The following is a 27,979-nucleotide window of genomic DNA, read 5'->3' on the forward strand; positions in this document are numbered from 1 at the left end:
TTTGACTCCAAAAAGGCTTGCCATAGGCTCGAAACTGACGGCAGGTCACCGATAAGCACCCTTTCAATTTGCTCGTACACATCTCGATGGGAAGGCGAGTAATGGAGGCGAGTTCTGTTCTCCGATGAATGCAAACTGTGTTTGCAGGGCAGCAGTCGAAGAGGTCGGGTTTGTAGGCGGCCTGAGGAGCGATTTGTGCAGTGCTGGTTCGCTGAAACAGTGGCTTATGGGGGGTGGCTTGCTCGACTTAACATCGAGATGTGTACGAACAAATTGAAAGCGTACTTATCGGTGACCTGCCGTCAGTTTCGAGCTTGTGGCAGGCCTTTTTGGAGTTAAATTCTATTGCTTATGTCTTAGACAAACTGTCTACTCGCTAACAGCTATCCTACGAACATTTTTGAGCTCTTACTGGACGTCGATTCCAGTCAAATGACGATTTCATAGAGAGGTTGACATGAAAAAACGGTCTTCCCTCTGCGATGTGCGCCGGCGCTGTTCAGAACTTGGTCTCGGGATAAAGCCACCAGTCTCCCGAAAGCGTCTTAAAACTTTCGAAACCCAGGACTGGCTTATGTGGCGCTGACGTGCGACAGCCCGCTGGCTGAGCCCTTCTTGCAATAGTGCAACGATTTGTGCTGCTTCTGAAGGTGTAGAATCCCAGGTAAAGTGTCAAAAGAAGCGGAGATGTGTATAAATCAACGTGTGAAAGCAAAAATCCGAAAACGCGTGCTTTTATAGGGGGTAAATAGGCCGCAACTCGCTACGTATCAAACAGTTCATACATGTCTTTTTCGTTACTTCTTCACATCAGCCGCGATATCTTTTTAAATACTGGTGTGATTTAAATTAATTTGGTATCAATTTAAAGATAAAAGTTTAATCTTTAAAATGGTGCCACTTTTTTTGTTCCTCACAAATTCGTTAGTACACAAGATCGCGTGGAAACAACTTCATGTAAGTGATTCCATACTTTTGCTCGCGAGTGTAGTTTATTCAGTACATAGGCCCTTTCCAGGGCACTTATACACGTCCCAAATATTTGCCCTACCACCACTTCGGGACAACATATGGGCTGGTGCTGAGAAGAAGTGGCGGAAGAAACTCAGTCACCTTTGTCAGCCTCTTTTTTAATCCAATACAGTAATTTCTAGCTTACATGACACGTAACCTGTAGTAACACGTAAAGTAGCCAAAAAGTTCGCAACACGTCTTTGTTACAAATTGAATTAAGGTTGTGTTGTCTTTTTTACCACTTTGGGCGTCACGTGACACTGTACTGTGGGTGTGACTTGACATTAGACTTTACATTTTTGTAGCAATATAGCGACTATTACAACTCTATACGACACAGTGTCTAACTTAATGTGCTTCTACATTGCTATAAGACCATAAAGACTCGTATTTAGCTCGAAGTACCTGTCTCTACATTGGAAAACAATACCAGTATTTTTCCACGACACCTGCCATCACTGTCACGCGTGACATTGACATTGGCTGTGTCAAGGCACAGGAGCTGGCACGATCTGGCGGTGGGCGAGTCCAGGCGTGACGTCACTGGCGGTTGCCGTGACAACTTGCCGTATTTTTGGCTACTGTCTGCTGGTGTCTGAGGTACACCTTATTATGTATCTGATAAATGATTTGCTTTGTTGCTCACCCTTTGTTTTGTAACTCTGCAACACGTGTCTAACGCCATTATTCACAAACATTACTATGAGGTCTCACAGTGCGCGTGGACGCAAGGGTTACACACGAACGAATCATAGAGCTCTATTCAACGCTGAGCGTTCGATTTTCTGCCTCACATAAGCAAGCATCGTTTGTGAATACGGGTGTAAGATCTTCTGGAATTGAATTCTAGAGGAGACGCACTAGTAAGAAACCAACATATTGTTTAACATTATTTTGTTTGATAAATCGAACTGCCTGTCGTTATGTTGTCAGTCCGGTTGACCCATGTCAGACGAATATGGAGGCATTAACAGTTTGACACCTGGGTTGGTGGACAGACTCAGATATTTCATCATCCTTGGTATTAGACTTAGGGCTGATTTTTCAATCGTCAGATATCTTTTAACTGCAGAATAAACTTGTAATTTTGACATATTTCCCACACTGAAACTGTCAATATGCCAAACTTCATTCTTCAGATAAAAGTTACCCGGCTATTAAAAAATCAGCCCTTAGCTGATAAGAGTTTAAGGCTGGGTTGCATCATCTTACTTTAGCTTTAAAAAACGTCAAAAATCTGTCAAAATCTATACAAAAACAACGGTTATCGTTAAAGTTAGGTGGTGCAACGCAGCCTAACTTCTCTGAATCGAACTCTTGTATTTTAATTCGGACGCACATTGCTAAATCAATCTAGGTATTTGACACAGTGTTTTTCCCATTCATACTTCTGAGAACCCACTCAAAAAGAGTTCAACTCTAATAACCCGACCAACTCTGCAACCTGCATAAACCTGTCCATACATAATAAAGAAAAGTAGACAATCGCGAGAGATATGATATAATATCTCCGATCGGCTTGTCACGAGCAGACCCGATAAATTATATCCGAGTGCAACTATTTTCCGGCTGCATGGCGGTCTTAGTCGCCATTTTAGATTGAAAGAGCTTTTTGTTACCTGGGAGCTTTTTAATACGATTCTATAATATTTTCATGATTTGGGTTAATTTTGAAAAAGCATATTGACAGTTTATAATAGTAATCTGCATTTTTGGATTGAAAGAGCTTTTTGATACCTGGAGCTTTTAGTGGTTATACGATTCGATGAGATGGATCATAATAAGGAATGATCGCGGGTGTATTAGACTTAAGATAATTGTATTAATTTTGAAAAACATTTTTGAATTTGTACAGAAAATATTTGAAGACAATCGTTTATTTTCAAGAAGAAAGCTTTACCCAAATAAAAGGGTAGAGAATTAAAATCATATTGTGATATAACACTTATTATATAATAATATATATTAATGTTTTAATAGTTTGAGCAATTTATGGTAATAGTTTGAACAATTCCTTATTACTTTACTCTTTTTATCGGCGATGAAAAGACTGAAATAATAAGGAATTGTTCAAACTATTACCATAAATTGCTCAAACTATTAAATTGAATGACGATCAACATGTATTATTAATTATTTCGTAGGTTTTCTTAACATAATTTTTCATTATGATTATGAATGACGGCTGACAGGATGCCCTATTTCACCAAAATATTTTGTGTTTAGACGAGAAGGTAGATTGTCAATCATCATGTTACAGGTACATATTAATGTGCAGTTTGGTTATTTAGATAATTTCAAGTTCTTAAAATGTTTATGCATTCTAGTTAACCTTACACACGCATCCTAATGGTAAAAAATAGTCCCATAATACCATAAAGCATAAACTACCCAAATTCGAAATGTTTCAGGAAAACTTCAAAATTTTCCTTTCATTGCTTTCCTCTCGACACATAGCCATATTGGTTAGGTGTGGATCTCAAAGGGATTCAACTCTGCAACCATTGTTTTCTCCAAACCACAAGCCCAGGTGTCCGTCATTAGCCTAAACTTTTTACATGTCTCCATAAATATTAGCATGAGGTAAATAGTAGAAACCTTGATGAAAACTGTCGGCATGGGCCTCTATTACTCATCCAGCGGATTATTTTTAACTCTTTCGAATGAGGTACTTGAGGTGTCACCGTTATGATTTTATTTACGTTGACGACTTTTCACGGACACTTTCATGGAAATCTTAATTAGTAGAGAAAAAAATTTTATAAAATTAGACAATTGGTTTTCTGTTCTTTTTCTTATACTAGTAGGAGGAATAAGTAGTTGGAAACGATTTTTTTAGTTTTTTTCTCCTTTGGAATTGAACCCAGAACCCAGGAGAGAATTTGACTTATTGTGTTTTACCGTCTGGGCTTACATACTGGCTACATAGTAATCGTGACCCGCGAGGAGAGCCGCAGAAGGCAAGTGTTAGAAACACGTCGGTTCCTGTAGGATTTATCATAAATCGTTAATTTTAATGTTATTTTATTGATACCGTAGTATTCTATACCCTACTGATAGAAAGTTTGTGCTGTAGATCCTCCCATCACATCTAGGTTTTCAGGAGTCACCTACTGTGGTAGAGATCAGTGATCTTCAATCATGTGACACTTGAGGTTACAATCCAGGTGTTATAAACATTAAAATCTTAACCGACCAGTGTGCCTACCATGAGTTTACGTTAGGTGAGCTCGCTAGCGAATACATCAAAAAATTCTATGAAGATTTTATTTCTTGAAAGTAGCCGCTAGTGGCGCTGCACAATATGTCATACATTTAAATGTCATTTTTTTACGCAGTCGCTAGCGAGCACACCTAACGTAAACTCATGGTAGGCACACTGGTCCCAGGTCTAACAATGCTAAAATGGTGTAAGGGCACAGCTGAAAAGGCACACTGAATGTGTTACGACGTGAAAATCATCGCCGCTGCGTCCGCAAATAGAACAACAACTTTGTTGTTCTGTTGCCGGTGTTCTGAGATACATTATCTTGTCAAGACTTTTAAATTGTTCCCCCAATTCAAATAATGTAGAGATTGATTGCCGGGAATTCTTGTTGTTGCGTTTTTGGGTGTCTTTAACCTTTATTGTTTTAAAGAGGGCGTACAGGAACGTTTCAGTATTTCTGGACTCATTAATTGCGAATTCTCTTTTATCTTCTCCACTTTGAAGTAATTAGTCGCTTTTATTTATATTGAAAAGGTTGTCGTTTTTTAACATTTTAGTGCAGTCGACTATTTTGCCCAATTTTCTAAAAGCCTTGTCTTGGAAGAAAAGTGGTATTTTCGAAGAGTTGTAGGGTCGCCTGAAGGGAATCTTCGACGTCCCTGTAAACATTCAGCGCCGTAATCCCGCCCGAGCTCCGTCGGCCATTTTTCCGATAATAGAACATGCCATCCCGCTCTTTCTGATTCGCTCGTTGCGCAAACGGCACCGCTAAAACAGGGGCTCATACTAAATTTAGTTCTGCAACACTGCATCGCGTCGCGTACCCATAGAAAACATTAACACCGTTATACCCAGGATATATGGTGACCGCATATTACCGCGGAATCGCAGCCAGATTTTCGGCAACACAAATTGCTGTATAATATTCAATTAGGTCGGCGATATTGATGGGGAGCGTGCCGCCGGCAATTTTGGTCGGCCCATCTGTTGCGGCCATGCGGACCGCTTGATATACGATTAGTTTTCGAGCGGATTATCGGCCGCTGTAGATGGCGGCAAGGTGCGCCCGCGGCTATATTTACCAGCGCACGAGTCTCGTCTGAGCGATTTTTCCCGCGTAACACCGGCACTCTGCCAGCGCGACGTCACACCTCTATTACCTCATAAACGCTAAACTTTGGAAAGGACTTTAAAATTAGCAAGGACGCAGGTTCAGTATTTCAGTGGCGACACTGTTCAGCTAATTACGCAAGCCAATATGGCCGCCGAAGACGCGGGAGAGGAGAGATGAGCTGTCACGGGGTATTTATGAAATTCGAACTAAAATAGATTCGGTAGTGGTGCGAGTCACCTTGACGGCGCGTTATGCAACGCACCCGAACCGATCGTTGGGGATACGAAAAATGCTGGATCCGTGACGTAACCCGTGACGTGACGAGTGACGTGCTCAGTGTTGCCACTCCTCCGGCTAATAAATTTATTGTTTGGCATGTAAACGGATGCGTTCGAGCCAAGAAATTACAGCGTTCGGTAAAAAAAATATTGAATGAATGGAATGATGGCGCAGTGTAATCGGGAGCCTGCGCGCTGCCAAACGCCGTGTTTATAGTTCAACAGTTGCAAAGATTTTTGATTATGGAATGTTTACTACGCCCCGCCGGGGAGTCTGCGAACGAGCGGACTCGGGGCATTGTTCTTGGCTTTTTTATCTGACTTTTAATTACTTCTTTCTCCTAATGATGTCGGGCGCATTGAGACGGCGACCACTTAACGCAGCGTAGACGTGACTCCTCTATTTGTTTCAGTGGGTAAATATTATTCAACGGGGAGCTGTTTTTGAAGAATTGATTGCGTTTGAGAAAAGTTCGCAGGAGTTAATCCTGATGAAGTGGGGCTCGTTCAAACTTCGGGGGAGAAAAGGCAGCAATTTTCCGTGAAGCAATTTTGTTTTAAAGATAATAGTTAGTTGGGGTTTGTCGATGAAATGTGTAGATTACAAAATTACTTACAGAGGAAAATAACTACACAGCTCAGAAATCGCAGTAAGCCAGGCTTTTGAGTCTATTATTATTAGGACCAAGGATTTTAAGTAACTTGGAAACACTTTTCAAAACTTCAGTCTTTATCTTCTAGGATATAAAATCATTATTACACAACATTAAAAGTGCTACATACAATACACTATTAAAAAATATTCCAAAAAGACAAAAACAAAATTGTTCATCCCATCACTAGTCCCAAAAAAATTCCGCACGTAAAGCTCTATTTGCATGCAGCATGTAAACATGATTATTACAGCCTTGTTTGGTGGTATTTTATTACCGAACCACTTACATAGTAATACCCCATGGTACGTTGGTATTCAACCGGAGTGACACGCGTGGAATGTGTTTGCAAGTATTTTCTTTTGACTCAAACTTAAAGTTTGCACTGGTGATCCTTTATTTGTTACGGACTGAAAGTCAATTAAGTGTGAAAAGCTTTTTTTCTAAAACTCACATTATTAATCATTCCTATATTTTGATTACTTATTCCAACGATCGAAAATTCTATGATTTTTATGCCATACCTACATGGCCAATGCATTCTCAGATTGACTCTACCAATATCGTCGGAATCTTAGTGACATTTCGATTCTCATCACCCGAAACATTCGAAAAAAATCCTCAACTACTTATATTACAAAATCCTAGATTTATTTATTAGAGTGCAAATAATTGTATGTATTTTCAATTCCCTACATACCTAAGAAATGAGTATAGCCTGTGGTATAGCCCCCTAGTCAAAACGTGTCAGTTTCGAAAGGCTTTCACTGTGGCTTTTTTTTAATTATGGAGTTTCGATCCGTGAAGGCATTTGATTTTCAGAGCGTTCAAAAATTGCCACTCGTCTCCAATATCTTTCGAAATGTGTCCAGATACTTATTCTTAATCCGGTCCACGCTTTACCACATTGGGATGGACGCTGCGTTGGCGCCGTAGAGGATGCGTTTATGAATTACTCATACGATTCGCGCCTATTAGAATATGTGCAATTGTCCCGTGAATCACAAGTGGGCTTCCCGGATTAGGGGACTAAGTCAATCATCTTATCACATCTTTTCTTTAAATACTGTACATTTAAAATGTATACGCGCACTATTATTATTATTTATGTAGGTATGTATATTTTATGCAGTATAGGTTAGTGTCCGTGACTCCCACTCGGCATGGGGCATACTGAAAACCAGCGTCGTGGCCTTCCTCACCGTGGGCCACGGCATGGGATGGGCATCGCTGTGCGGCAGGGTGGCACTGCTCAGTTTACTTATACTACCTTACTACTCTTCCATTGTATATTTTATGTGTTTTATGTCTGATTTGCTTTTTTATTTACCTCTTTTGTCTTTCGTGATGTCCATTGCAATAAATATTTCTTTCTTTCTTTAAATCTGGTGGGGGGGTTTCTGAAACTCTATGATTTTTTGCACTTTTTCTCATTATCAATGGCACAATATTGATCCCTAAACAAAAAGTGACCCCAGTCGCATTCCTCGAGGTTCTAACCAAGCAAATTCCCTTGACCTGTACAAAGTGTCTTTTTACTAAGTGATATGAGATGTCGCTAAAACTCCAGGGAGTCAATTTGACCCATTATTGTAGTAAACTAGTCATAACTAGCATGTAGTACAAAACAATTTTGTAATCATTCCAAAAAAAGGTTGTATCGTTGCAATCAAAAAACTATCAACTATTAAGTAGGTATTAGTTCACTTGAAAAACTCACTGTCTTTTTTATTTGGGTCCAAAAACGATATAAAATAATATGTTTAGTTGCTAAGTCAATATATCGTCCGCCACTCAAAGACAACTTTTCCTGCATCCAAACTTACACAATTTAGGGGCTTTCCCCAAACCCCCTCTAATCTTGCAACAACAAGAATTTTGGGGGAAGATGTAGGTCACAGAGTGATAGAGTTGAGCATTTGTATGAAAAATGGCTTCTCCAGGATAGACAAAAAGGCTAGACTTATTTGGATAATTAGTAGGACTTAGCTAGATTGAAAGTGTAATTGAAGATTTCGCCGCTTAGACTATGAATTTGATTTTTCCCAAACAATTTAATCAAATTAACCTAAATAATAAGAAGTTTTCATTTCCATTAGCTTTTTGTGTTTGATTTTAAAGGTTAGTAGAGTTAGACTAATGAATTTACTTTTGGTAATGAAAAAAGGGAAACTAAATAAATGATAATTATTTAAGAACTGCATGCAGATTAATGCATCACGAGCATACACAATGTTACTGCACCCAAATCTTTCACGGGTTTGTTTATTTGTTAGTCACGAACCTAGTAACCCAAATATCTCAGAGAATACTGCCGATATACCAAACAAGATCTACCCATAAACACACAATCACAACAAGTTAGTCACGTAACAGCGTCCACAATTCGACAAATCTAGTGGCGACAACACACAAATCCCGTCAAAACTGTACTCGTATATTACGGGCCAATACACAAACGTGCCTATATCTTACGCTAAGCCGGCGACACCGTGTAAGCTAGCTTGCGGATTAGTGATGTGCACACTAATCCCGGTGGTAGGGCAGCCCGGGACCATTTGCATGCGAATCCCGTTAAATGTCATCTCTGGGATTTGAACCGTCTTAGGATTTCGGGGCTAGGTGCAAATTATTCGTCTGCATTCGGGAATTAGTTTTTATTGGGAGCGTGTGGGAGACAGCTACGGAGGAACGGTTTGTTTTGGGTAGAAAGTAGGGATGTTAAAATTGACGTTTGAGTGTTCATCAACATCACAAATTGTTTTTAGATTTTGGTTGTTGCAAATGCAGCATTCTTATACAATTTTAGTTTAATTTAATCTCGTTATAATATCTAAAGGCAATACGTGTGATAAGAATATTTTTAAGTTATTGATTTTATATGTAGAGAGTTACAGAGGTAGTATATTGCATATTATATTATTCTTCATACTAATTCATTCTTCGTTATTTCAATAATTTAAAGCTTTACTCAAACAAAAACGAAAATAATTGTTTATGTATACTATAAAGTAGTAAAATAATAAAAACCATTTAATATGCGTGTATAGTTTTAAGTTCCTTTGTTCTATTTTTCATTTTTTCTTTTTGTGTCAAATAAAGTTTTTCTTATCTTATCTTATCTTAACATCGAAGAACTCTTCTAATTACATCGTTGGAAAGAGATGATGCAGTAATTAAAATGTACGTTCTAAACTTCTAATTGAACTGAATAATTATCGTCATGATCGGTCCAATACTACGGGCTAATTAGTATTTTAGGCGAGTAGTCTGTATAGTGGCCATATAGTAGCCATATAGTGGCCATTATTATCTAATTACGATGGCGGTCATTGTCCTGGGCGGAGGCAAACGCCCTAAACAACACCTGTGGTTTATTTATCCGATGATCAAAGCGTATGTGTTATCTGAATACTGATTTTAATACGACACACTTTAGCAAATGTACACTTTATTCCTTGCAACATTGTAAAAAGAGTGATATTTTTAACAGATTTACCTACTTGTTTGATGCTTATTTGCGGCGGTTGGTAGAGTTAGACTTTTTAGCAAGGCTGCTAATTATGGTGGTTTCAACTTATTGCATTACCTGTAATTGGTTATTATGTGGGGGTTTATAAAAAAAGAAACGTTTCTTATAAAATATGAACTTTCTATCTAGTCACCTTTTTCACGTGAAGTTTTCAATCAATATAAAAAAAATTGTACAGCAATTCCTTTTAATTACTATCAATATTTTATTAACACCATCTGCCACTTGCGTGACTTCAACTATTTGACGCTGACTGTACGTCCAAGATATTGTAATTCATAAAGCATACCCATCCTTGCTATAACACATTATTGCTTGTCTCAGACGGACAGCCAGGAATTCGCAAATTACAATGACACATCCAACCAGAGAAAGGCCAAGGAAATCCTGGACTCTTACTAGGTTACGCAATAGTGACGCACAGAACAATACAAATTATAATATCGAATTAACATAACATTATACAACACACAATCCTGGCCATTGTAAAAATGCGTTCGTGATTGGAATTTTATTCGTTTATTTGCAAATAATTGTCGCAGTGCAACGTCCCCGCTTCACCTTGTACTACGTATATGGAATGTGAAATGAGTGCACATTGTAGGAATCTAGCGATTTGTTGAGACAAAGTTAGCTGATGGGTATGGGTGTGACCGCAGTAGATGTGTGCTGGATGATCGATCAAGGAAAGTAGTACCTAACTTCATAGAAACTATTTGGAATGCGAAAATAAATCTTACTGTGTCTTGTGTTGTCTGTTCATTTTTACATGAAAGCCTTTGAACCAATATTTAGAATTTTGGGAAATGTTGGAAGATAATAAGCTAGGCTAAAATTTGTAGCAAAAATTTATCTTAAAAAGAATGAAATGCATTGATTTCTTGATATTGTTCATATAAATATGGTGCTTGAGTGGTACCTAGATGTTACGTAATTTTCGATTTTCCGGGATTTTTTATTGTAATAAAGTCACATCACTACTTTAGTAGCGCCTTGTGAATAATTATGTTGGTTTGTATTTGATACTGCCACAAGCATAACTTGACATCTCCTCGAATTATAGAGGAATAACATCCGCTCTTCTTCTATCGAATGGATTGTAACAATAACTGAGGTCAAAACCCTATTGACAGACTTATGAACTGCCATCGGTGTTTAACATGACTCAGTAGTCAGTCTAACCAACATAAAGAACCCTTCTAAACCACATTTCTTATGGACAATCAGGTTGATTCAACCTTCTAAATAAACAAGGAAAGGCAAAAAGTTATTTAAACACTAAATATTATCATGTTGTTGCTAACAAGGCGGACTTAGAAAGAAGCCCACCAAATCTCGTCGAAAATATTGCATACATTGAGAGTGAATAGAACCCAAAACCTCTGACGCGAGAGACGCCCGTATTCACGAACATTACTATGAGGTCTCACAGTGCGCGTGATCGCACAGGGTGACACAAGAACCAATCTCTGTAATTGGAAGCTCTATTCAACGCTGTGCGTTCGATTTGCTGCTTCACTTTGTGAATACGGGTGAGAGTCTCTCCTAAAACAGCATCTGTGCCCTCAGTCTCTGTTTACCTTAAAGTTCAACCAGTGATGAATTTACTGATTTGCCGCCTGTTTGACTGGCCTATACACAGCAAAAAAAAAAAATCTCCAATTTTGGTTTGTATTAAGTGTGAAATCTGCTGCCCCTCAAAATATGCCGCCCTAGGCTTCAGCCTACTCAGCCTGCTGGTAAATGCGCCACTGAATTCAACTATTCTTCCAACAATAATGAACAATTCTGAAGAGTATTCAAAGGTCCTACCCTCAATCACGTCTCATCTCCAAAACTGTACCATAATTAACCAGCCGAAGGTCATAAATCGGGATTTGTCAAAGAACGACCTTGAAACGGGTGTAATCATCGAGTTGACTTGGTGCCAAATAAAATATTAGCCCAGTACTGAATCATAAAGTTTCAGGACCGTTCCAGGACGGTTTCGGACCGTGTGATGAGGAACTAACTTACGATCTTAAAGTTATGGAAGCAAGCACTTGATTTACAGTTGGGCAGTTACGGAAAATTGGTTGTATGTATTGGGCGGTAGACACAAAACATACGAGTAGAGTCTAAAAGTCCTGTAATAATGTAGCTGTCCACTCCAATGAATTTGTTTCTATCCGACTCTAGTCATTTGACTTCTTGTTCTATTTTGAACTCTACCTTGCTTGGGGACAGTAAAGAAACTCAGTCGCTTTTGTCAGCTTATTTTTCAACAGTTTAAATATTATATTGATGCGAGTGAAGTCCTAATATTCTTAACATACTTATTCGTCTTTATCATCTTTAGATGTTTATTCAAAAAGTACAAAACAATAAGAGAACAAGAACTTTCTTTCTTCTTATGCATTTTGTCATCATAATATTTTTTCATTGGATTTATAGATTGACAAATCTAACATCTACTATTAAATAGCATTATTACTCGCCTTCTTCATAAAATAAATCAATCGACAGCACATCAAACCTTACAATTTCCTTGCAAAAATCACCCCTATTACGACCACATAAGCTGCACAATGTTTATCTTGTCAAGCCTTTGGTACTTGTATTATGCAACGACAACAAGGTGTTCGTGAGTACTCCCGGATACGGAGGAGCCTGTGAGTCTGCGCGTACGCATATGTATGCACTATGCGCGCTGGGAATCGCTTTAATGGCAGGACTTAAGGGGGATACTCTGCAGGGGAAACCCTTCGGTGATATAAGGCTGCTTTGGAAAAGGCATCATAAAGCTCTTCTTCTTTATTCTTCTAACAGTCATAGTTAATGTAATTTTCTGTTGTCGTATTTCTTTGTTGCGCAATAGCCGATGACGTGTTTTCCACTAAAAACAGAGCGTCCGCCCTTTAGACATACATTTTAAGTTTTTAGGTTTATGTAGCTGTTACTGGCAGGTAAATTAGCATAAACTTTAAGATCAGAATGAATAACTGTTTTAATAACCTTTATTGAGAAGTTTCCAGAGATTTCGTGTTTTTATCATGTTACAAAATCACGAATCTTTTAAATACCCAAACGGTTGTCAAAGATCTTCTTAAGCATTTCCTTGTCTTTCAAATCACAATTTGTGATTCTTGTTTTTAAGTATCTTTCCACCATGAGCAACTAAGACTTATACATAACTAGCGGCCGCCCGCGACTTCGTACGCGTGGATCCCGTTTTACCCCCTTTTCCCGAATTTTCTTTGCTATAAACCTCACGGAGCCCGAGACCTTTCCAACGAATGCAAAACCGTGGAAATCGGTTCGTGCGTTCTGGAGTTATAGCGTCAGGGAGGAAAACCCAACTTATTTTTATATAGTAGATATCTCCACTACAATTAAATCTAGCGAATCTCCCGCACAATTGCATTCTGAAATAGTAAATTATAAGGCGTGCTAAATAAGGTTACCCCGCTGCGGCACTTCCGCGCGTGACATCGACTATCTGGCGGCACGCGAATAGAACTTATTTAACGCGTTTATCATTGCATTTGACTGTGCTCTATTAAGTTTAGGTTTCAGGGTTTTCCATAATGTTGTCTAACCTTGGTAACTGACTTTATACACGTCTTACATTGCTCAATAGAGACTGACAAAGTATTCACAAACATTACTATGAGGTCTCATAGTGGGCGTAGACTCACAGGGTTGTGACCCGGCACAGAGTGACACACGAACCAATCACAGAGCTCTATTTAACGCTGTGCGTTCGATTTGCTGCTTCACTTAAGCAAGCATCGTTTGTGAATACGGGCGTGAGTAAGTTTTTTGCAATAATTTGGATGATTTAGCTTTGTGCTGACCAGTAAGTAGTAGTCTAGTTTCACATGACTGTCTTTCTTCCCCATTTCGTTTCGCTTGTTTTGATGAATGTCCTCTATGGGTGATAAGGTTTATTCAGTTGAGAAAATGGAAAAAAGCAGTCGATAGAATTTGGCTTGCAATTTTTCATGCGCCAAAATTGTACTTCTGTATTTCCAATGTCTCTTTGGAAATTAATATTCCTATATTAGAGTTTTATCTAAAAAAAACCTTGACCTGCGTTTTACCCGTTTTTATAAAGACAATTTTTGAATTTTAAAATCGAACTAACTATTCGGTAATTTCAAGAAGTCGTTCTACTTCTACTTTTCCCAAGAAAATCGGGTGCAATGTTTTTGTGAACTAAAAGAAATTACTCTACATTTCTGGGTAAAGTGTATTTTTGTTTCAAATTCAAATAGTTTATTTAGTACATAGGCCCTTTCTAGGGCACACACGTCCCAAATATGCTTGCGGCATTCTTTCCAGGGCACTTATACACGTCCCAAATATGTATAGCTTGCCCCACCACCACTTTGGGACAACATGGGCTGGTGCTGAGAAGAAGTGGCGGAAGAAACTCAGTCACCTTTGCTCGTATTCGATGTCGTCGCCTTAATGCGGGGTTTCTCGGGATCAATTGTAAAGGTATTCACGTCGGTTCCTAGTTTACTCCAGCGCAGGGTTTTGATTGGCTATTCCATACACACGGACGTAGGAATGAAATATAGTAAGCAAGATAAGCGAAATGCTTGGTGCATTGTCAAAGGCAAGACAATGAGTTTAGTGTTAAGATTTGGTGCAATGACGTCAAAAATATACTATACTAAGCGGCCGCCCGTGATTTAGTACCCGTGGATCTCGTTTTACATCTGTAGGGGAGGAGTTTCGTAAATTAATGTCTACATCCTATAAGGAACCTACCTACCTTTCAAGTTTGTAGGTGTTATACATAGTGTCTGTGATTTTGTAACTAATCAATTTGCCCTTGCTTATGTAATAAAACAACAATAACAACGGTGTCAGGTGTCATCTGTGTCACATTTTAAGGCAACCTGAAAGGTCTGGAAGAGAACCACAGATCTTTGACTCATTCTCTGTGAATGTGTCCTAATTATCATCCCAAGTCTCAACATATCGTCCCCTCGTCTCTCTAACACTATTATAGAGAGACGAGGACCGATTCAAGCTCACAACCGACCACCCAAGCGTATTCCTCACAGGGGCTCGTCTGTTTTACCATTATGACAGTCCAAAATCTTTCATCCAAACACAATATTGCACATTTCTTAAATTCTGAACCACAGATACAAGTTCCATCTCGTTAGCTAGTTATCAAGAGCAAACACAAAGAATGTTCAGATTGCATTAGCATCGGCAACTCAGTGGAACTCCAATATGGGATCGGAAGGTCGCTCGGATTGCAGTCGGGGCGGCGCTCCAGGGCGGGCGGTTTGATAAAAGCTTTTAAATGAAAACGGATTTCCAAATCGCCAAAAAAATTGCTGATGTAGGTAGATTTTTTCACTTTGATTATATTTGTTTCAAATAAACTTTGTAATTTTGACTCGTTGTTCTGCTTAGCTTAGCTTCTTTGAAATAGGTATAAAATGTCAATTCAAAAAAATACTACCTAAATGACTCGTAGCAATATTATGTATTTTGGGCCAATGTGGAAATCACTCGTAATTAAAACGCCGTGCTATTGAGTAAACTACACTTCTATTCCTTTTTTGTCAATGATATTATAGAACTATAGATATGTTACGTTCATAGAAATTACGATTTGAATCCGTGCCGAGCTATTCCAAATTGCACACATTGACAAATGTAACTGATAAGCGAAACAAAAGATACGAAATAGCACGCAAATGAAAGAGATAGCTATAGTTTTAACGATTCTGCACTAACTAATCTATGTCCGCAGCGCACGCATCCTTATCGCTCTAACGTCAAAACAAGATCGCTTTCTCTTTCTTAACTTGAACATGGCGCATGGCGTCTTGATTGTTTGCATAAATAATTGAAAATATAAATACTAAATAATTTTGTATAATCACATGTGGTAAGAGATCCCTTGTATTTTGTTAACTTTAGAGTCATAATTGGTACACTTTCGAAACACACACGATGGCATTTTTTATTTATTTTGGTAAGAACATAGGAACTTACGGTGTGGTACGCACGCGATTGCGCACGACGCAGGCCACACGAAGACTAAACACAAGACGTCCCAATTGGGACGTATTTGAGTATTCACAGCGCGAGCGCTTATAACATATCTGCTTTTGTTTTTATATAATATCATTGTTTTTTGTCAAAACTTAAAAATTAATAGCGTCTTTTTAAAAAGCCTAAAATCTTCAAATAAAAACAAACCTAGCTCTAGCTGATCTATCCGCTGCAAGCCAGCCCGCGCCCTTAGTTCTTGAAACTATTTTCTATTTCTGCACAGCAGTTCAGCTGTTGCTGGTCTTCAAAGTTGTTGGTATAATGCGGTATAAATATACCGTATAAATACGATGCCCATAATACTGCAATGCACCGCTAATATAACCCATAACCAGTGCTAGCATGTGATTACTGTTCATCATTAGGTTTATAAATGCGGATATTTAACTATCGTGTAATTTATTAGATTCTGCACAGGAATAGCACACGATCTCGGTTTCGTAGACGTTACAACATCTAATGTCACGCTGTGAAAAGTTACACGGTGATTCGTCTATATTTAAAATTGTGTTAACGCGACGGGGCTTCTTGCGGCGTTTCTTTCAACTGTTAGTTTATTGGTTATTTCACCTATTTGTTTTAATTAGATGCAATAATGGCCTGATAGACCTTTTTGGAGAATCATATCAACGTTTTATCAAAGAATTGATTTATCAAATTTCGGAATAATGTAATCAAATTGTATCTATTATTATTCTTCTTCATGACACACAATTAACGTATATTAACAGCACTGACTGTTTTCAGCTTTTCATTTCGATGTGTTTTCGAGATTCGTGACACAATTTTTTTACGCAATAACAATGGACCCAAAATACTACCTTGCGGGACACCATAATAGATCAAGGGAGGTAGCTTCGCTGGATTCGCCCAGTTTCGAAATCGTGTTTTCATGACACAGCGTCTTTACGATGCCGAATCGTAAACCGAATCTGTGCCGTTCGAGCCCCGAATGGATTGAAATGTATTTCTGGATTGGCTCGATTTATTTTTAATGCCGGGGTTTCTTATTATGAAATCGTGAGAAGGCCATCGAGGCCAGATAGACATAACCCGAATTTGACTATTGAATAATTTACAAGAGTTATAATTTACTTTTTTGGGGATGTAAGAATCTCAACTGAGTGTGTTGTACTTATTTCGAAAACTAGATTCGTTTATGTGGCTTTATAATTTGCACATTCTCAAGACAATCCAAATTTTTCTCGACTGGATTTTCCAGTTTCTAAATTCTTGTGTCGATGAAAACCTATTTAGGTCTCTTGAATAAAATTTCCTCATATAGCAGTATAGCACACAACTTTTTACCCGCTGCAACAACGCAAAGAGCATTTGAAACGAGCGCATCACGAATGCATCTTTGGTCGCTGAATATCAATTCTGAACGCACGTTTAAGTACCCAAATGCATATAATCGAAGCATTACGCATTCCGCTTACGGACTCTGGATTTATTGTAAAGTTACGTGCGTAGGCCGCGGACGACGCGCGGCCGGTCGCCAAACCAGCGCGTGGCAAGATGGCCGATCAACGTGGTTTTTTCACGCGTATTTACACTTGCTAGGTGATTTTGGCCAACTTTGTCGTGACGTAGCGACCTAGTTAGCCACGCCAAGCGGTGCCAGGGCCAAGTCCAGCCGGCATCCCCAATGAACCAGAGCCAATATCTATAAAATAAATTGGACCGGCATAAGACAGAAAAAAATAATAATGAAGGAAACGTCAGCTGAATAGGATTTGCCGCCAAAATTTTCAGGGTGAACGCACTCCAGTGTTTTGGCATGGTTCAGTTGGAAGTTGTCCTAATAGTTTGTTTGATTCGATAAGGTATGCTAGTTTTATTGTCTATGGTGTAGGTAGAGTTTGTAAACAAAGCTGCTCTAATTCATGCGTAGAGGGGTTTCCCAAGAAGTTTATCTGGTGGAAAAAATCTGATCGGTTAGTGGATCATTGCAAAACTTTCACCTATTTATCAGCTATGTCCTTAGTTGGCCGATGAGAAAGACGGTCAGTGCTTGAAGTTACACTATAAACAATTACTTTCTAACTCTGGTGACGGTCACTGATACAACACAGTGTCTTGATACCTAGTAGCGACAATGTAATATTTGAAAACTTTAATCTCAACAGGATATAGTCCAGGAACTCCAGAAACATGTCTTATCGTACACATCAGATCATCATCGTCATAAAATTCTATTTTTGTTCTCAAAAACCAAAAGCCATCAACCGTTATTACCTCGGTACACCGTTTATCGCGACTGCTATCTCCCACACCCGGCCGCTCTGCCAACAGTCTTACTACTCAGCATTTGTTGTTCTTATATTTGCCAAATATTCGCACCTTATCGCCAGTGTTGTGATAGTTTTATAGCCGCCATTTTTATATTTCTCTTTCGCGCGCTTTTTGGCCGCTTCCAATATGGCGCAGTTTGACTCATATTTGGTTAGGTTATGCACTTATGCAAAATTGCTTTGTTCGTGCTTTTAATGACTTTATTGTGGTTCCATGGATCGTTTACCTTGTTTGCATGTACCAACCTGTTTATTTATTGTCTGCTGTCGAAAATATCTTGTGTTAGGTTTTTTGATAACTTTGATTCAATCGAAGCACGTACGAGTCGAAGTTCTTTTTATTAAATTTTGATGAAGAATTCATTAATATCAATGTTAAAGCTTTAAAATGAGCACCTATAAACTAATCGAAATATGTACTACATCTATCTTTGATAATGTAGATTTATGATTGAATTTTGTGGTTGTAAAAGTTACAGAGAAAAATTCTTACCCTGCTGAACGATTGCATGACGAATCGATGCATCTATTTAGCTCTTCAATTTTTTTTTCACTTTCTGCCACAGATACGTAGTTAGTTTCATTGTGATGAATATAAACTATACAGTTTTAGATAAAACTGTGTTTAAGGATTGTCCTTGATTCAATTACTTAATTACTTCGTTTGATGTTTGCAAGACTAAGTAGAGTTGTAGGCTTGATGGTCATTATGTTAAAATTGCACAAAATATCGCAAAATCTGAATAAAGTTATTCGCAACCGTAAAAGTATTAGCTTCTTTGTAACTATGGCAACAATCTCCCACTTTTGGCTTCGGCTTTAAGAGTTCGGGATCAACACCAGCTGAGTTACGCTCCAACGTGGCAGGTCGGTTGCCAGGAGAATCCGTGACGTCACGGAGGGTCCTGCCAGACCCCGCTGCCAAGTCCGTTGTGGCTAGACCTTTGTTTACGTCTGGTTCAGTGGGAACACATGCGGTTACGTTTGTGAGATGTTGATGATTAATTGAACTGATGGAAAATTATCACTGATTTGTTGATGCGTCATAATTTATTAAGGAATTCGTGATGTCACATCAAAGTTTGTTGCATATCTAGCAACACAATTGTTGTTTTCTTTCAAGTTTTTATTGGAATCTTTTAGCATGGTCCTCGGAAATATACGAGATTGTCTACTTTGTTTTAACAAATGACAGTACCATTTGCTGTTTACTAATCTTCTACAATTTAAAGCTGTCATTTTTATCTTTACATCTGCCTATGAAGGCGGTAGGGTTTATAATATGCCCAAGTGATAGTCAAAAGACAAATCCTTTTAGGTATTAGATCCTTCGACGATAGCACGTGGCACCAACTCCTTCGCATTTACCACTTCTGTTGCATCTGGTTTTATTTTTAAATCGGATGAATCAACTGCAGCTCAAGTTTCTCCGGAATCCGCAGAAGCGATTCCGGCAACGTCATAGTTTTGGGTCCTGCCAAACTGGCAGCGGCCGTGCTGCCCGCGGCCAACAGATGTTTTGACTACAACTTGATGATGCAAAGGTTTTTTTGTGAATGAAAACGCCAAGATTCATTGATAGTAAACGTGTTAAATTGGCAATAGTATTGCCAGTTTCTGGCGCATCTGTAGGTTCATCTTTGATTACATTTTCTTCAACTTCTATCCTTATTAACTATTTCTATTTTCCTTGGCGTTATTTTTGAAGCAGTTTATCAAATTGAAATGTAATGAGGTATTGGGATTAGATTAAAGGGCTTTGCCTTACTTTGTGTACCGTAACATTCCTCAACAATTGCAACTGTAAATCAAACAATTGCACATTTTGCATCAATTCAAAAACCGCATCCAAAATGGGACGAAGCTGATCGCGGAATAATGTACAACGTAGTATTTGAATACTTTCACGACAGGTGTAGGATATCAATTGATGCGTCCGAGAAACCGTCTGCCTTAACATTTATTCACTTATTGTAGTCTCTATGCCTTTGGAAATACGGGCGTGTTCATAAAATTTTGAAGTCAATACGAATCAGCGCAGTGCGTTAGCATACATTATGATTATGAATCAACATACAACAATACAGTATTGACTGACTGGAATAGGTGATAAGTATGGTCAGTGTAAACATATTTTTTGCGTGCAGAAAGGGAAAGATATCGTGCTTGGTTTTATAATGAAGATGCGTTAAAAGATTTACTGAGAACTTGTAGAGATTAATTTGTTTGGCACTATCGAAAATTTAGGATTTGTAGAAACAAACAAATAGAAATTTGAATTGTATTTTCAACCATGGGCTATGTTAAATATTTCTAGTTAAATACATACCTACTAGTTTATAAGAATTTAGTTGTTTAAACTCTACATTGATATTTAGATATTAATCAATCTTAAATAGCTATTACTTCTACAGTAAATGAAGGATTTAGAGTGGTACAATTTAGAAATTCATAGGAAATACACAAATCGATAGATTAGCTAGAATAGTGAATAATTACTGAAGAAATTTTAATGGCTGATTATTCTCATTTCTCACTCTTTTTCCAAATATAAAGGGATAGCGATTTTTTATTTTAAAGGAATGAATAATGCAATTTCTTCAGTGATAAAAAATGGTAGGGATAAGTATTGGTTTCAAATTCACCTGAACACGGATTTATTTCTTTTTATCTGTTCATTTACCTCCCAAGAAACCACAGTCTGGTTCGTTTTAGCTGTTATTAATTTCTTTATTTTGCGAATGCTTTCTGTGTTATATTTATGGACATTCGCACCTATGTACATCGATGTGGATACTGATATGTAATACGTTTGTGATGCCATCTAATAATAATATGTATGTAAACTAATATATCTCACATACATTGTATTAACAATTCTATAATTATCAACTGATTAGAATCCAGTGACATACCCTTAAATATTTTAACTAACTCAATTAATATAAGCTGTTACTACTATTTGTCACTAGGTTCTAGGCAGTCAATTGAGATTCTCTATTAATATATTTGAATGACAATCTATTTAACTAATTGGCATTAAACTACCAATCTGAATATTTCAATTTATACTAATATGAATAACATTTTTATCGTATAATATTCTAAGACGCAGTATTAAATATTCTATTAACTTACAGGAGAGATTATAATAACATGTATTCTGTTTATCATCATAACTCTTTGGATTTAAACGTTTTAATATCATAATACAATATTTACTACTGCGCAAAAGATAATACAGACAAAATGTTTGAAGGAAGTATTAATTCCCCGTAATAAAATAGAACCTTTTCAAAATTTCGTCGCCAACTACCCCGGCCCCACGTTGGGCGCCAACTTACAAGTTTTTAGAAAAAATAATCATATTTGGTTCGTGGTTCTTGGAATGTTCACAGGACGAGTTCCATCCGTTCATAGAGGCCCTGATGCCCTTTGTAAAGTCCTTTTCGTACACTTGGTTCAATTTACAAGCAGCCAAACGGAAGTACTACAAAAAACACGAGAAACGGATGAGTCTTGAGGAGGAGCGGCACACTAAATATGAATTACAGGTAAATAGTTAATTTTTTTTTATCTACCTTCTAAATAGTAATTAGAACGTTATTAAAAACACATAGCAGCTATTCGTATTTTAAAAGATTCTTTAGACTGGCATGAGTTTAAAGCACCTGTGCATTGAAAACAAGGTCTAAGTTTTTGTCTCCCATAATATAGATCGTTTCATCCACGTAGACGCGCCTAACCAGTTTTTGGTCGAGGGAAGCGCGGGGTGCGGGGAGTTTGATCCGAGCAATCCGAGCGTCATTATTGTAGTGTGCGTGTGCACTCATAGATGATTTAGCGTGTACCGATAACACTCAAACATTAGCGGAAGAATGGTGGGGCGCGTCTTCGTGGATAAAACGATCTATAAGGACAAAACTTCTAATTAATTTTGCTCAATAATCAAACTGACTGTACAATTTTCCAGAACGAGAAAGCAGAAGTAAAACAAAAATGGGCTTCACGGTTACTGGGCAAACTGCGCAAGGACATAACGCAAGACTGCAGAGAGGACTTTGTGCTAAGCATCACCGGAAAAAGGCCAGCCGTCTGTGTTCTGTCCAATCCGGATCAGAAGGGGAAGATGAGGAGAATAGACTGCCTAAGGCAGGCTGATAAGGTTGGTATTTAAAAACTGGAATATGCCAAACTTTTCATGTACAGCAATCTCGGATAACGTGTTTTCGCATTGATGCTGCACTACTATGCTGATTCATGTTAATGATGCTGCAAAGTGCTCTTGATCTGTTAACCACCGCTTGGTTACGGTAAGTAGGTATCATCATCATCATTTCAGCCATAGGACGTCCACTGCTGAACATAGGCCTCCCCCAATGACTTCCACATCGCACGGTTGGTAGCGGCCTGCATCCAGCGCCTTCCTGCTATCTTTATCAGGTCGCCGGTCCACCTTGTGGGTGGACGTCTCACGCTGCGTTTTCCGGTACGTAGCCTCCACTCCAGAACCATGCTGCCCCATCGGCCGTCAGCTGTTCTGCGTACTATGTGCCCTGCCCATTGCCACTTCAGCTTGCTAATCCGTCGGGCTATGTCAGTGACTACAGTGAAGTAGGTATAATAGTACTTAAAACCTAATGCTATAGTTGTGTCGTAAATGATGATGACCCATTTTATTAAGACAATTTGTATTAACTCTTCTCGTATGTCTCGGTTTAGAATAATAATTATGGAAGTGTGCGTTCTAGTTGAAATAATACCTTTTTAGTCATATCTCCTCGATTGCTATTTATACGAACTTCCTTCATTTGAAATCACTAGTTTCTCTTTCGTCTTTAGGAAATGTGTAGGAGGAGTTCTTACTTGCAAATAGTTTCTAACGGCTACAAAGAATGTGCGTAGTCGATATTCGTAGAACACTTTGCAATTGTCCCTTTATTTAGGTCATCACCATCATCACCAGGTCATTTGAACTACTGCAGAAGTGGACTCATCATAATTTACTAAAGACAAATGGAGGATTTGGCCAACACTTCCCACGCAGGCCAGGCGGGTTCTGATGTTTGCACTACGTCGTCAATGATTTCCCATTATTTTACAAACCAGAACACCTACCAATACTACGCAGCCTTCACCATTTGGGTATCATTTGAGGCCTGACTGTAATAACCCAGATATTTAACAAGAGTTACAGGGGTGGAAAAGAGGTAGGTTTTATACAGTCTTTTAACCAGAAAATCTTATACTTTCCAGGTGTGGCGACTAGATCTAGTAATGGTGATACTATTCAAAGCGATCCCGTTGGAAAGCACAGACGGGGAGAGACTGGAAAAGCACCCAGAATGCACCCAGCCTGGGCTCTGCGTCAACCCGTACCACATCAACGTATCTGTCAGAGAGCTGGACCTGTATTTGGCCAACTTCATCAACAGCTATGGTAATAGGAGCGACGGTCTGCCAGGTCTCTCGCTCTGTCTAATATTTTGTGGTCTTCTATGTACTATCAGACAGGCTGTCTAGAAATTGTGACACAGTCACCACATGGTCACGCGTGCGCCGGTCATCTAAAATAATTTCAAATATAAGACCAGACACGCGTGCGCCGGTCATATAAAATAATTTCAAATATGAACCCTGTGCGTCCACGCTCACTGTGAGAGTTTGTTTGTCAATTACTTAGAAACTTCGTGGGCCTCGCGGTATTTGCTGCTCTCACTTGCTTGCAATCGACTAAATAAGCTGTTGATAAGTGGCATAAATAAATGAAGAAATATTAGCTCAGAACAGCCTGTCTAGGAGTACATAGAAGTCTTTGTATTTGATATTACAAGCCTTGTGGGCACTAGGGCGACGAATCGAAACGTTTGTCTCCCATACATTTTTATTAAGATTAGATTATTCCAACTTTCGCTTCCCACTGAATAACAAATGAAGCTTCAATGAATGTAAGATGTTGTTGAAGTAATGCGTGTCGATTCACCCTGATGGTCGCTATGATTTTTATAAAATACCTAAATCGTTACTCATCTATTCTGTAAAATTGTAAATTGCTGTTTTTTATTTTAAGTATAGTTCTGTAGATTTTTTTATGACGGACAGTTTAATTTAAATATGAAATAGGTGAGCATCGATTTTTGATGCTGTTTGGTTTCGATCAAAGTTATTATGGGTCGATCAACTTTTTAACCGACATAAGCTTGTCCCGACGATATCGCATTCAAAAACGACTAAATTAAGATAATTTAAAAATTATTTTTAAGTTCCATTCAATTAACAGTTCAGAAACCTTAATAATAAACATATGAAATCTAGATAATATAAAGAAATAAACATTAAAACTATGGTAACTCAGCATACGACTTCTTGCCTTCCATACAAATTACAGCTGTCCCCAGAGCGCGGTGGCTATATGTAATTTGTAATGTTAGAAAAATTTTCCTTTAAAAGTATTCAAGTCAGCTAATAAATTGCTTATAAATTAAACAAGGTTTAGTTTGTACTTTGTAAAATATAAAAATATGTTATGATTTTAAAGAAAAAAGTCCCTAAAACTGTGTCCCGAATTCATCCCATTTTGTAGTGTATGCAGAGTTACCGCGTAAAAAATAAACAAACATTATGCTACACGTCACAAATTTCTAATGAAGAACGGCGGTACAACCTTTGTTCTTGGCCGCGCGGCGGCGAGCCTTTGATTGCAGCCGCCGCGCGGCCAGGCCGCGGCAAGCTATCGATGAGTGCGCGTGTGTTTATTCAGTGTCGGCGGAGTTACCGGATTATTTCGATGAACAGGTAAATGTTTTTATATTTCTTTATCAGATTTTCAAGGTCTCTAAGGCTGATTTCCCATGGGTCAACTCAAAACGTTTGCAATATTAGGAAATTTTAATTTACAAGCTATTACGTAAAAAATGTCTTCTGAGTTACCTGTATACTGCGTTACAAAAAGGTAACTCTAAAGACAATTTAGGTAACTCTTTAGACATTATACGATTTTCAAAGACAAAGTGTCATAATAAATTTATTAATTACTTTCAGATTGTAAACTCACTAATAATGGCGTTAACGGCGGCCGAAAAGCAGAAAAGGTTCCGTGAAAAATTAAAAAAAAATCCCGAAAAATATGAGGAGGCGAAACGATGTCCTTAAATTTATGAGCCGTTTTTGTGAGGTAACAATATGTGATTGATTTTATTTGAATGATTATTTTATGGTAACAGTAAAAGATGATTAATTACTTCAATTTCAGAGAAAAGTGTGATTTTATTTTAAGTTTTTAAATAAGTACAGAGAAAATTAACAATATGTATGACTCGTTAATAACTCAGCATACATATTTCTCATATTTTAAGGCCTAAGTTTTAAAATTATATACAAATGCTGTATACCAAACTATTTGATTTTGCATGACTGAATAAATCTACCAAAATAAAAATTGAAGTCTTTTATTGTTTAAGAATTGCAGCGTAATCACTTTGAGTAACTCCGGTGACAAAACTATGGGTCAAGATTTATACTTTTGAGTTTTTTAATAAGAAGTAGTTCATAAAGTTTGCTGCTCGATTAGAAAACCGTATCTCAGATATATTTTTCACACTTCTGAGTAAATGAAATAGTTAAATACTCAAAAAAATATTTTAGTAACTTGCCAAAATTTTTCGCTCGTTATGTCGGTTAAAAAGTTGATCGACCCTTATACCATTTTTTTGAGAAAGCACATAAGTATACTGTAAAGCATTCGTAATTGAGGAAACCAGGCAGCAGAAAATTAGACATTATAAATTACTTTTTTATGATTAACAACTAACAAAAATTGCGATCAAAATCTATTTTTTTATCAGCTATTTCGCCATCGGTAAAGAATGGCGACCTCTGGCCACCGTAACCCTCAAATGCGTGCACCAGTAACCAATCCGATGTGTTTCAGATATCCTTAGCGGGTCTCTCTCGCCCCACCCGCCTAGGGACAAAGAGAACGAACACGAGGCTAAGAGCAAAGGTAACCCGGCCCCGACGGTCGATGTGTCCGTTCTTTCTACAGTTTTGTGGCTACCAGTGGGGATTTTTGGATACTAGTGGGGATTTTTGGATGCTAGTGGGGATTTTTTGGCTACCAGTGGGTTTTGTGGCTAACATTTTTGGCTACATATAGGGATTCGAAATGTTTATGTTATTATCAGTGTAATAAGTGACAATTTTTACTTAAATTTTTGACGATTTGCATACCTACAATGGAGTAATTTACAGGCTTTTTCAGTCATAGATCAATCGCCTGAGATTTTCCTGACTGTTGCGTATTTTATTCTATGTATTATTTAAGTTGGTACCTAGGTAGGTACTTACTTTTATCCAGATTGCCAGTTATCACTGGGTGTGATAGCATATTAAATGAAAATAAAGGTTATGACGATAAAATAAACCTGAAATAATGATTGAATATACTACTCGTATAATTGGCGCCCAACGTGGGACTTGATTTGTTCAGTATTTTTAAATGAGTAAGGCCCTTCCTTCAAGATTTTTCAGGTGCATGAAAAAGGAGTCTTTTTAAAATTCTCATTGGTGGCCACAGTAAAAAATTGAAGAAAGAACATGTTTGATTGGTTTCGCACAAACTCTTTCTTGGTGTATTTATTTATTTTCAGTATTTGTGCATTTTATTGAATCTGACATTAATCCCAGCATTGGCTTGCACTCACCTCTCATGCTTCGTTGAAATTTTGGAAAAATGTTTGGTCGTTTGTTTTTGAAATTATTTGTTTCTGTAGTCGGTGTTCTTTCTCTTTCACTCTTTTTGTATACGTTTAAATCAATGCTTTTTTAAATCAAACCTTTAACTTCTTTCATTTTGTGGAAAAATAAGAAGGTGCTGCTTTGGACTACATTTTAAAATTCAATGCCCGTTTTCACCATCAATCCCTAATTTTAAGTGACCCTTATGGTAACCCATAAAAGGAATTTTGTTTTCATAGGGGTCACTTAAAAATTTGAGATTGATGGTGAAAATGGACATAATTTACCTATCTTCAAAATTGTTCTAGTTTATTATTTGGTTTGTAAGAAAAAGCATTGATTTAAAACTTGTGATGTTTTCACTTGTAGCTTGATGTTATCACTGTAAATATTGTACAGGTCACTTAGTTCCCCTATTTTATTTTTACGATATCTTGGTGTATTTTTTTATTAGATATGTGTAGATATGTGGGTGTTAGATACTTACCAGCTCCGTTTGACTGGGGTTGACGATTGTTAGGTGTAAGTTAGTGAGTAATGTAAAATAAGTGTTTCTGTTCTAGTTTCATTCACAAGTAGGTATTTACCATGTGAAATTTATTAAAATAGTGTAATCAATTTTCAATAACGAAAAAATGGAGATCCATCTACGTCAACTTTTTGGCCACTTTGGGTGTCAAGAACTATTTGACGCAGACTGTACATAAGTTTCAGTTAAAAAAGTATTACAAACCTCTCTTTGTGAATGAAACTTGTATTTGACATCCATAAAGGCTATCGCTACTAACATATCTGCATAGTAAGCACCATGATTTTGAGAATGAAAGATACAAGAAAAGTGACCTGTAGGCGACGCAAATCGCCAAGGCTTTAATATTTCGTTGTGACGCAGTGCATGATACTGATTGGTAAGCGATAACCTTTATCATAACATTCTTGAACATTGATCAAACTGTAAGATTTTGTATATTTTATGGAAACGATGATACTCGTATTAGTAAGCATGATCAATTGAAGCAGTTGCATCAATGGTTGAATGATCATTATGATTTTTACTACTTTCACTATGATTATTATGTGATCA

General features: G+C 37.8%; 1 protein-coding gene across 1 annotated transcript in view; it reads left to right on the forward strand.

The window, feature by feature from the left end:
* The window catches only part of LOC135084055 (nuclear factor 1 B-type), a 53,164-nt gene that overhangs the window by 17,532 nt on the left and 7,653 nt on the right, over positions 1–27,979 (forward strand). The window contains exons 2-5 of the mRNA XM_063978797.1: positions 21,558–21,713; positions 22,133–22,324; positions 23,416–23,599; positions 26,090–26,161. Of these exons, the coding sequence (XP_063834867.1) occupies positions 21,558–21,713; positions 22,133–22,324; positions 23,416–23,599; positions 26,090–26,161 (604 nt within the window). The remainder of the gene's footprint in view (positions 1–21,557; positions 21,714–22,132; positions 22,325–23,415; positions 23,600–26,089; positions 26,162–27,979) is intronic.

This window comes from Ostrinia nubilalis, chromosome 25 (genome assembly GCF_963855985.1).
Source record: "Ostrinia nubilalis chromosome 25, ilOstNubi1.1, whole genome shotgun sequence".
NCBI lineage: Eukaryota > Metazoa > Arthropoda > Insecta > Lepidoptera > Crambidae > Ostrinia > Ostrinia nubilalis.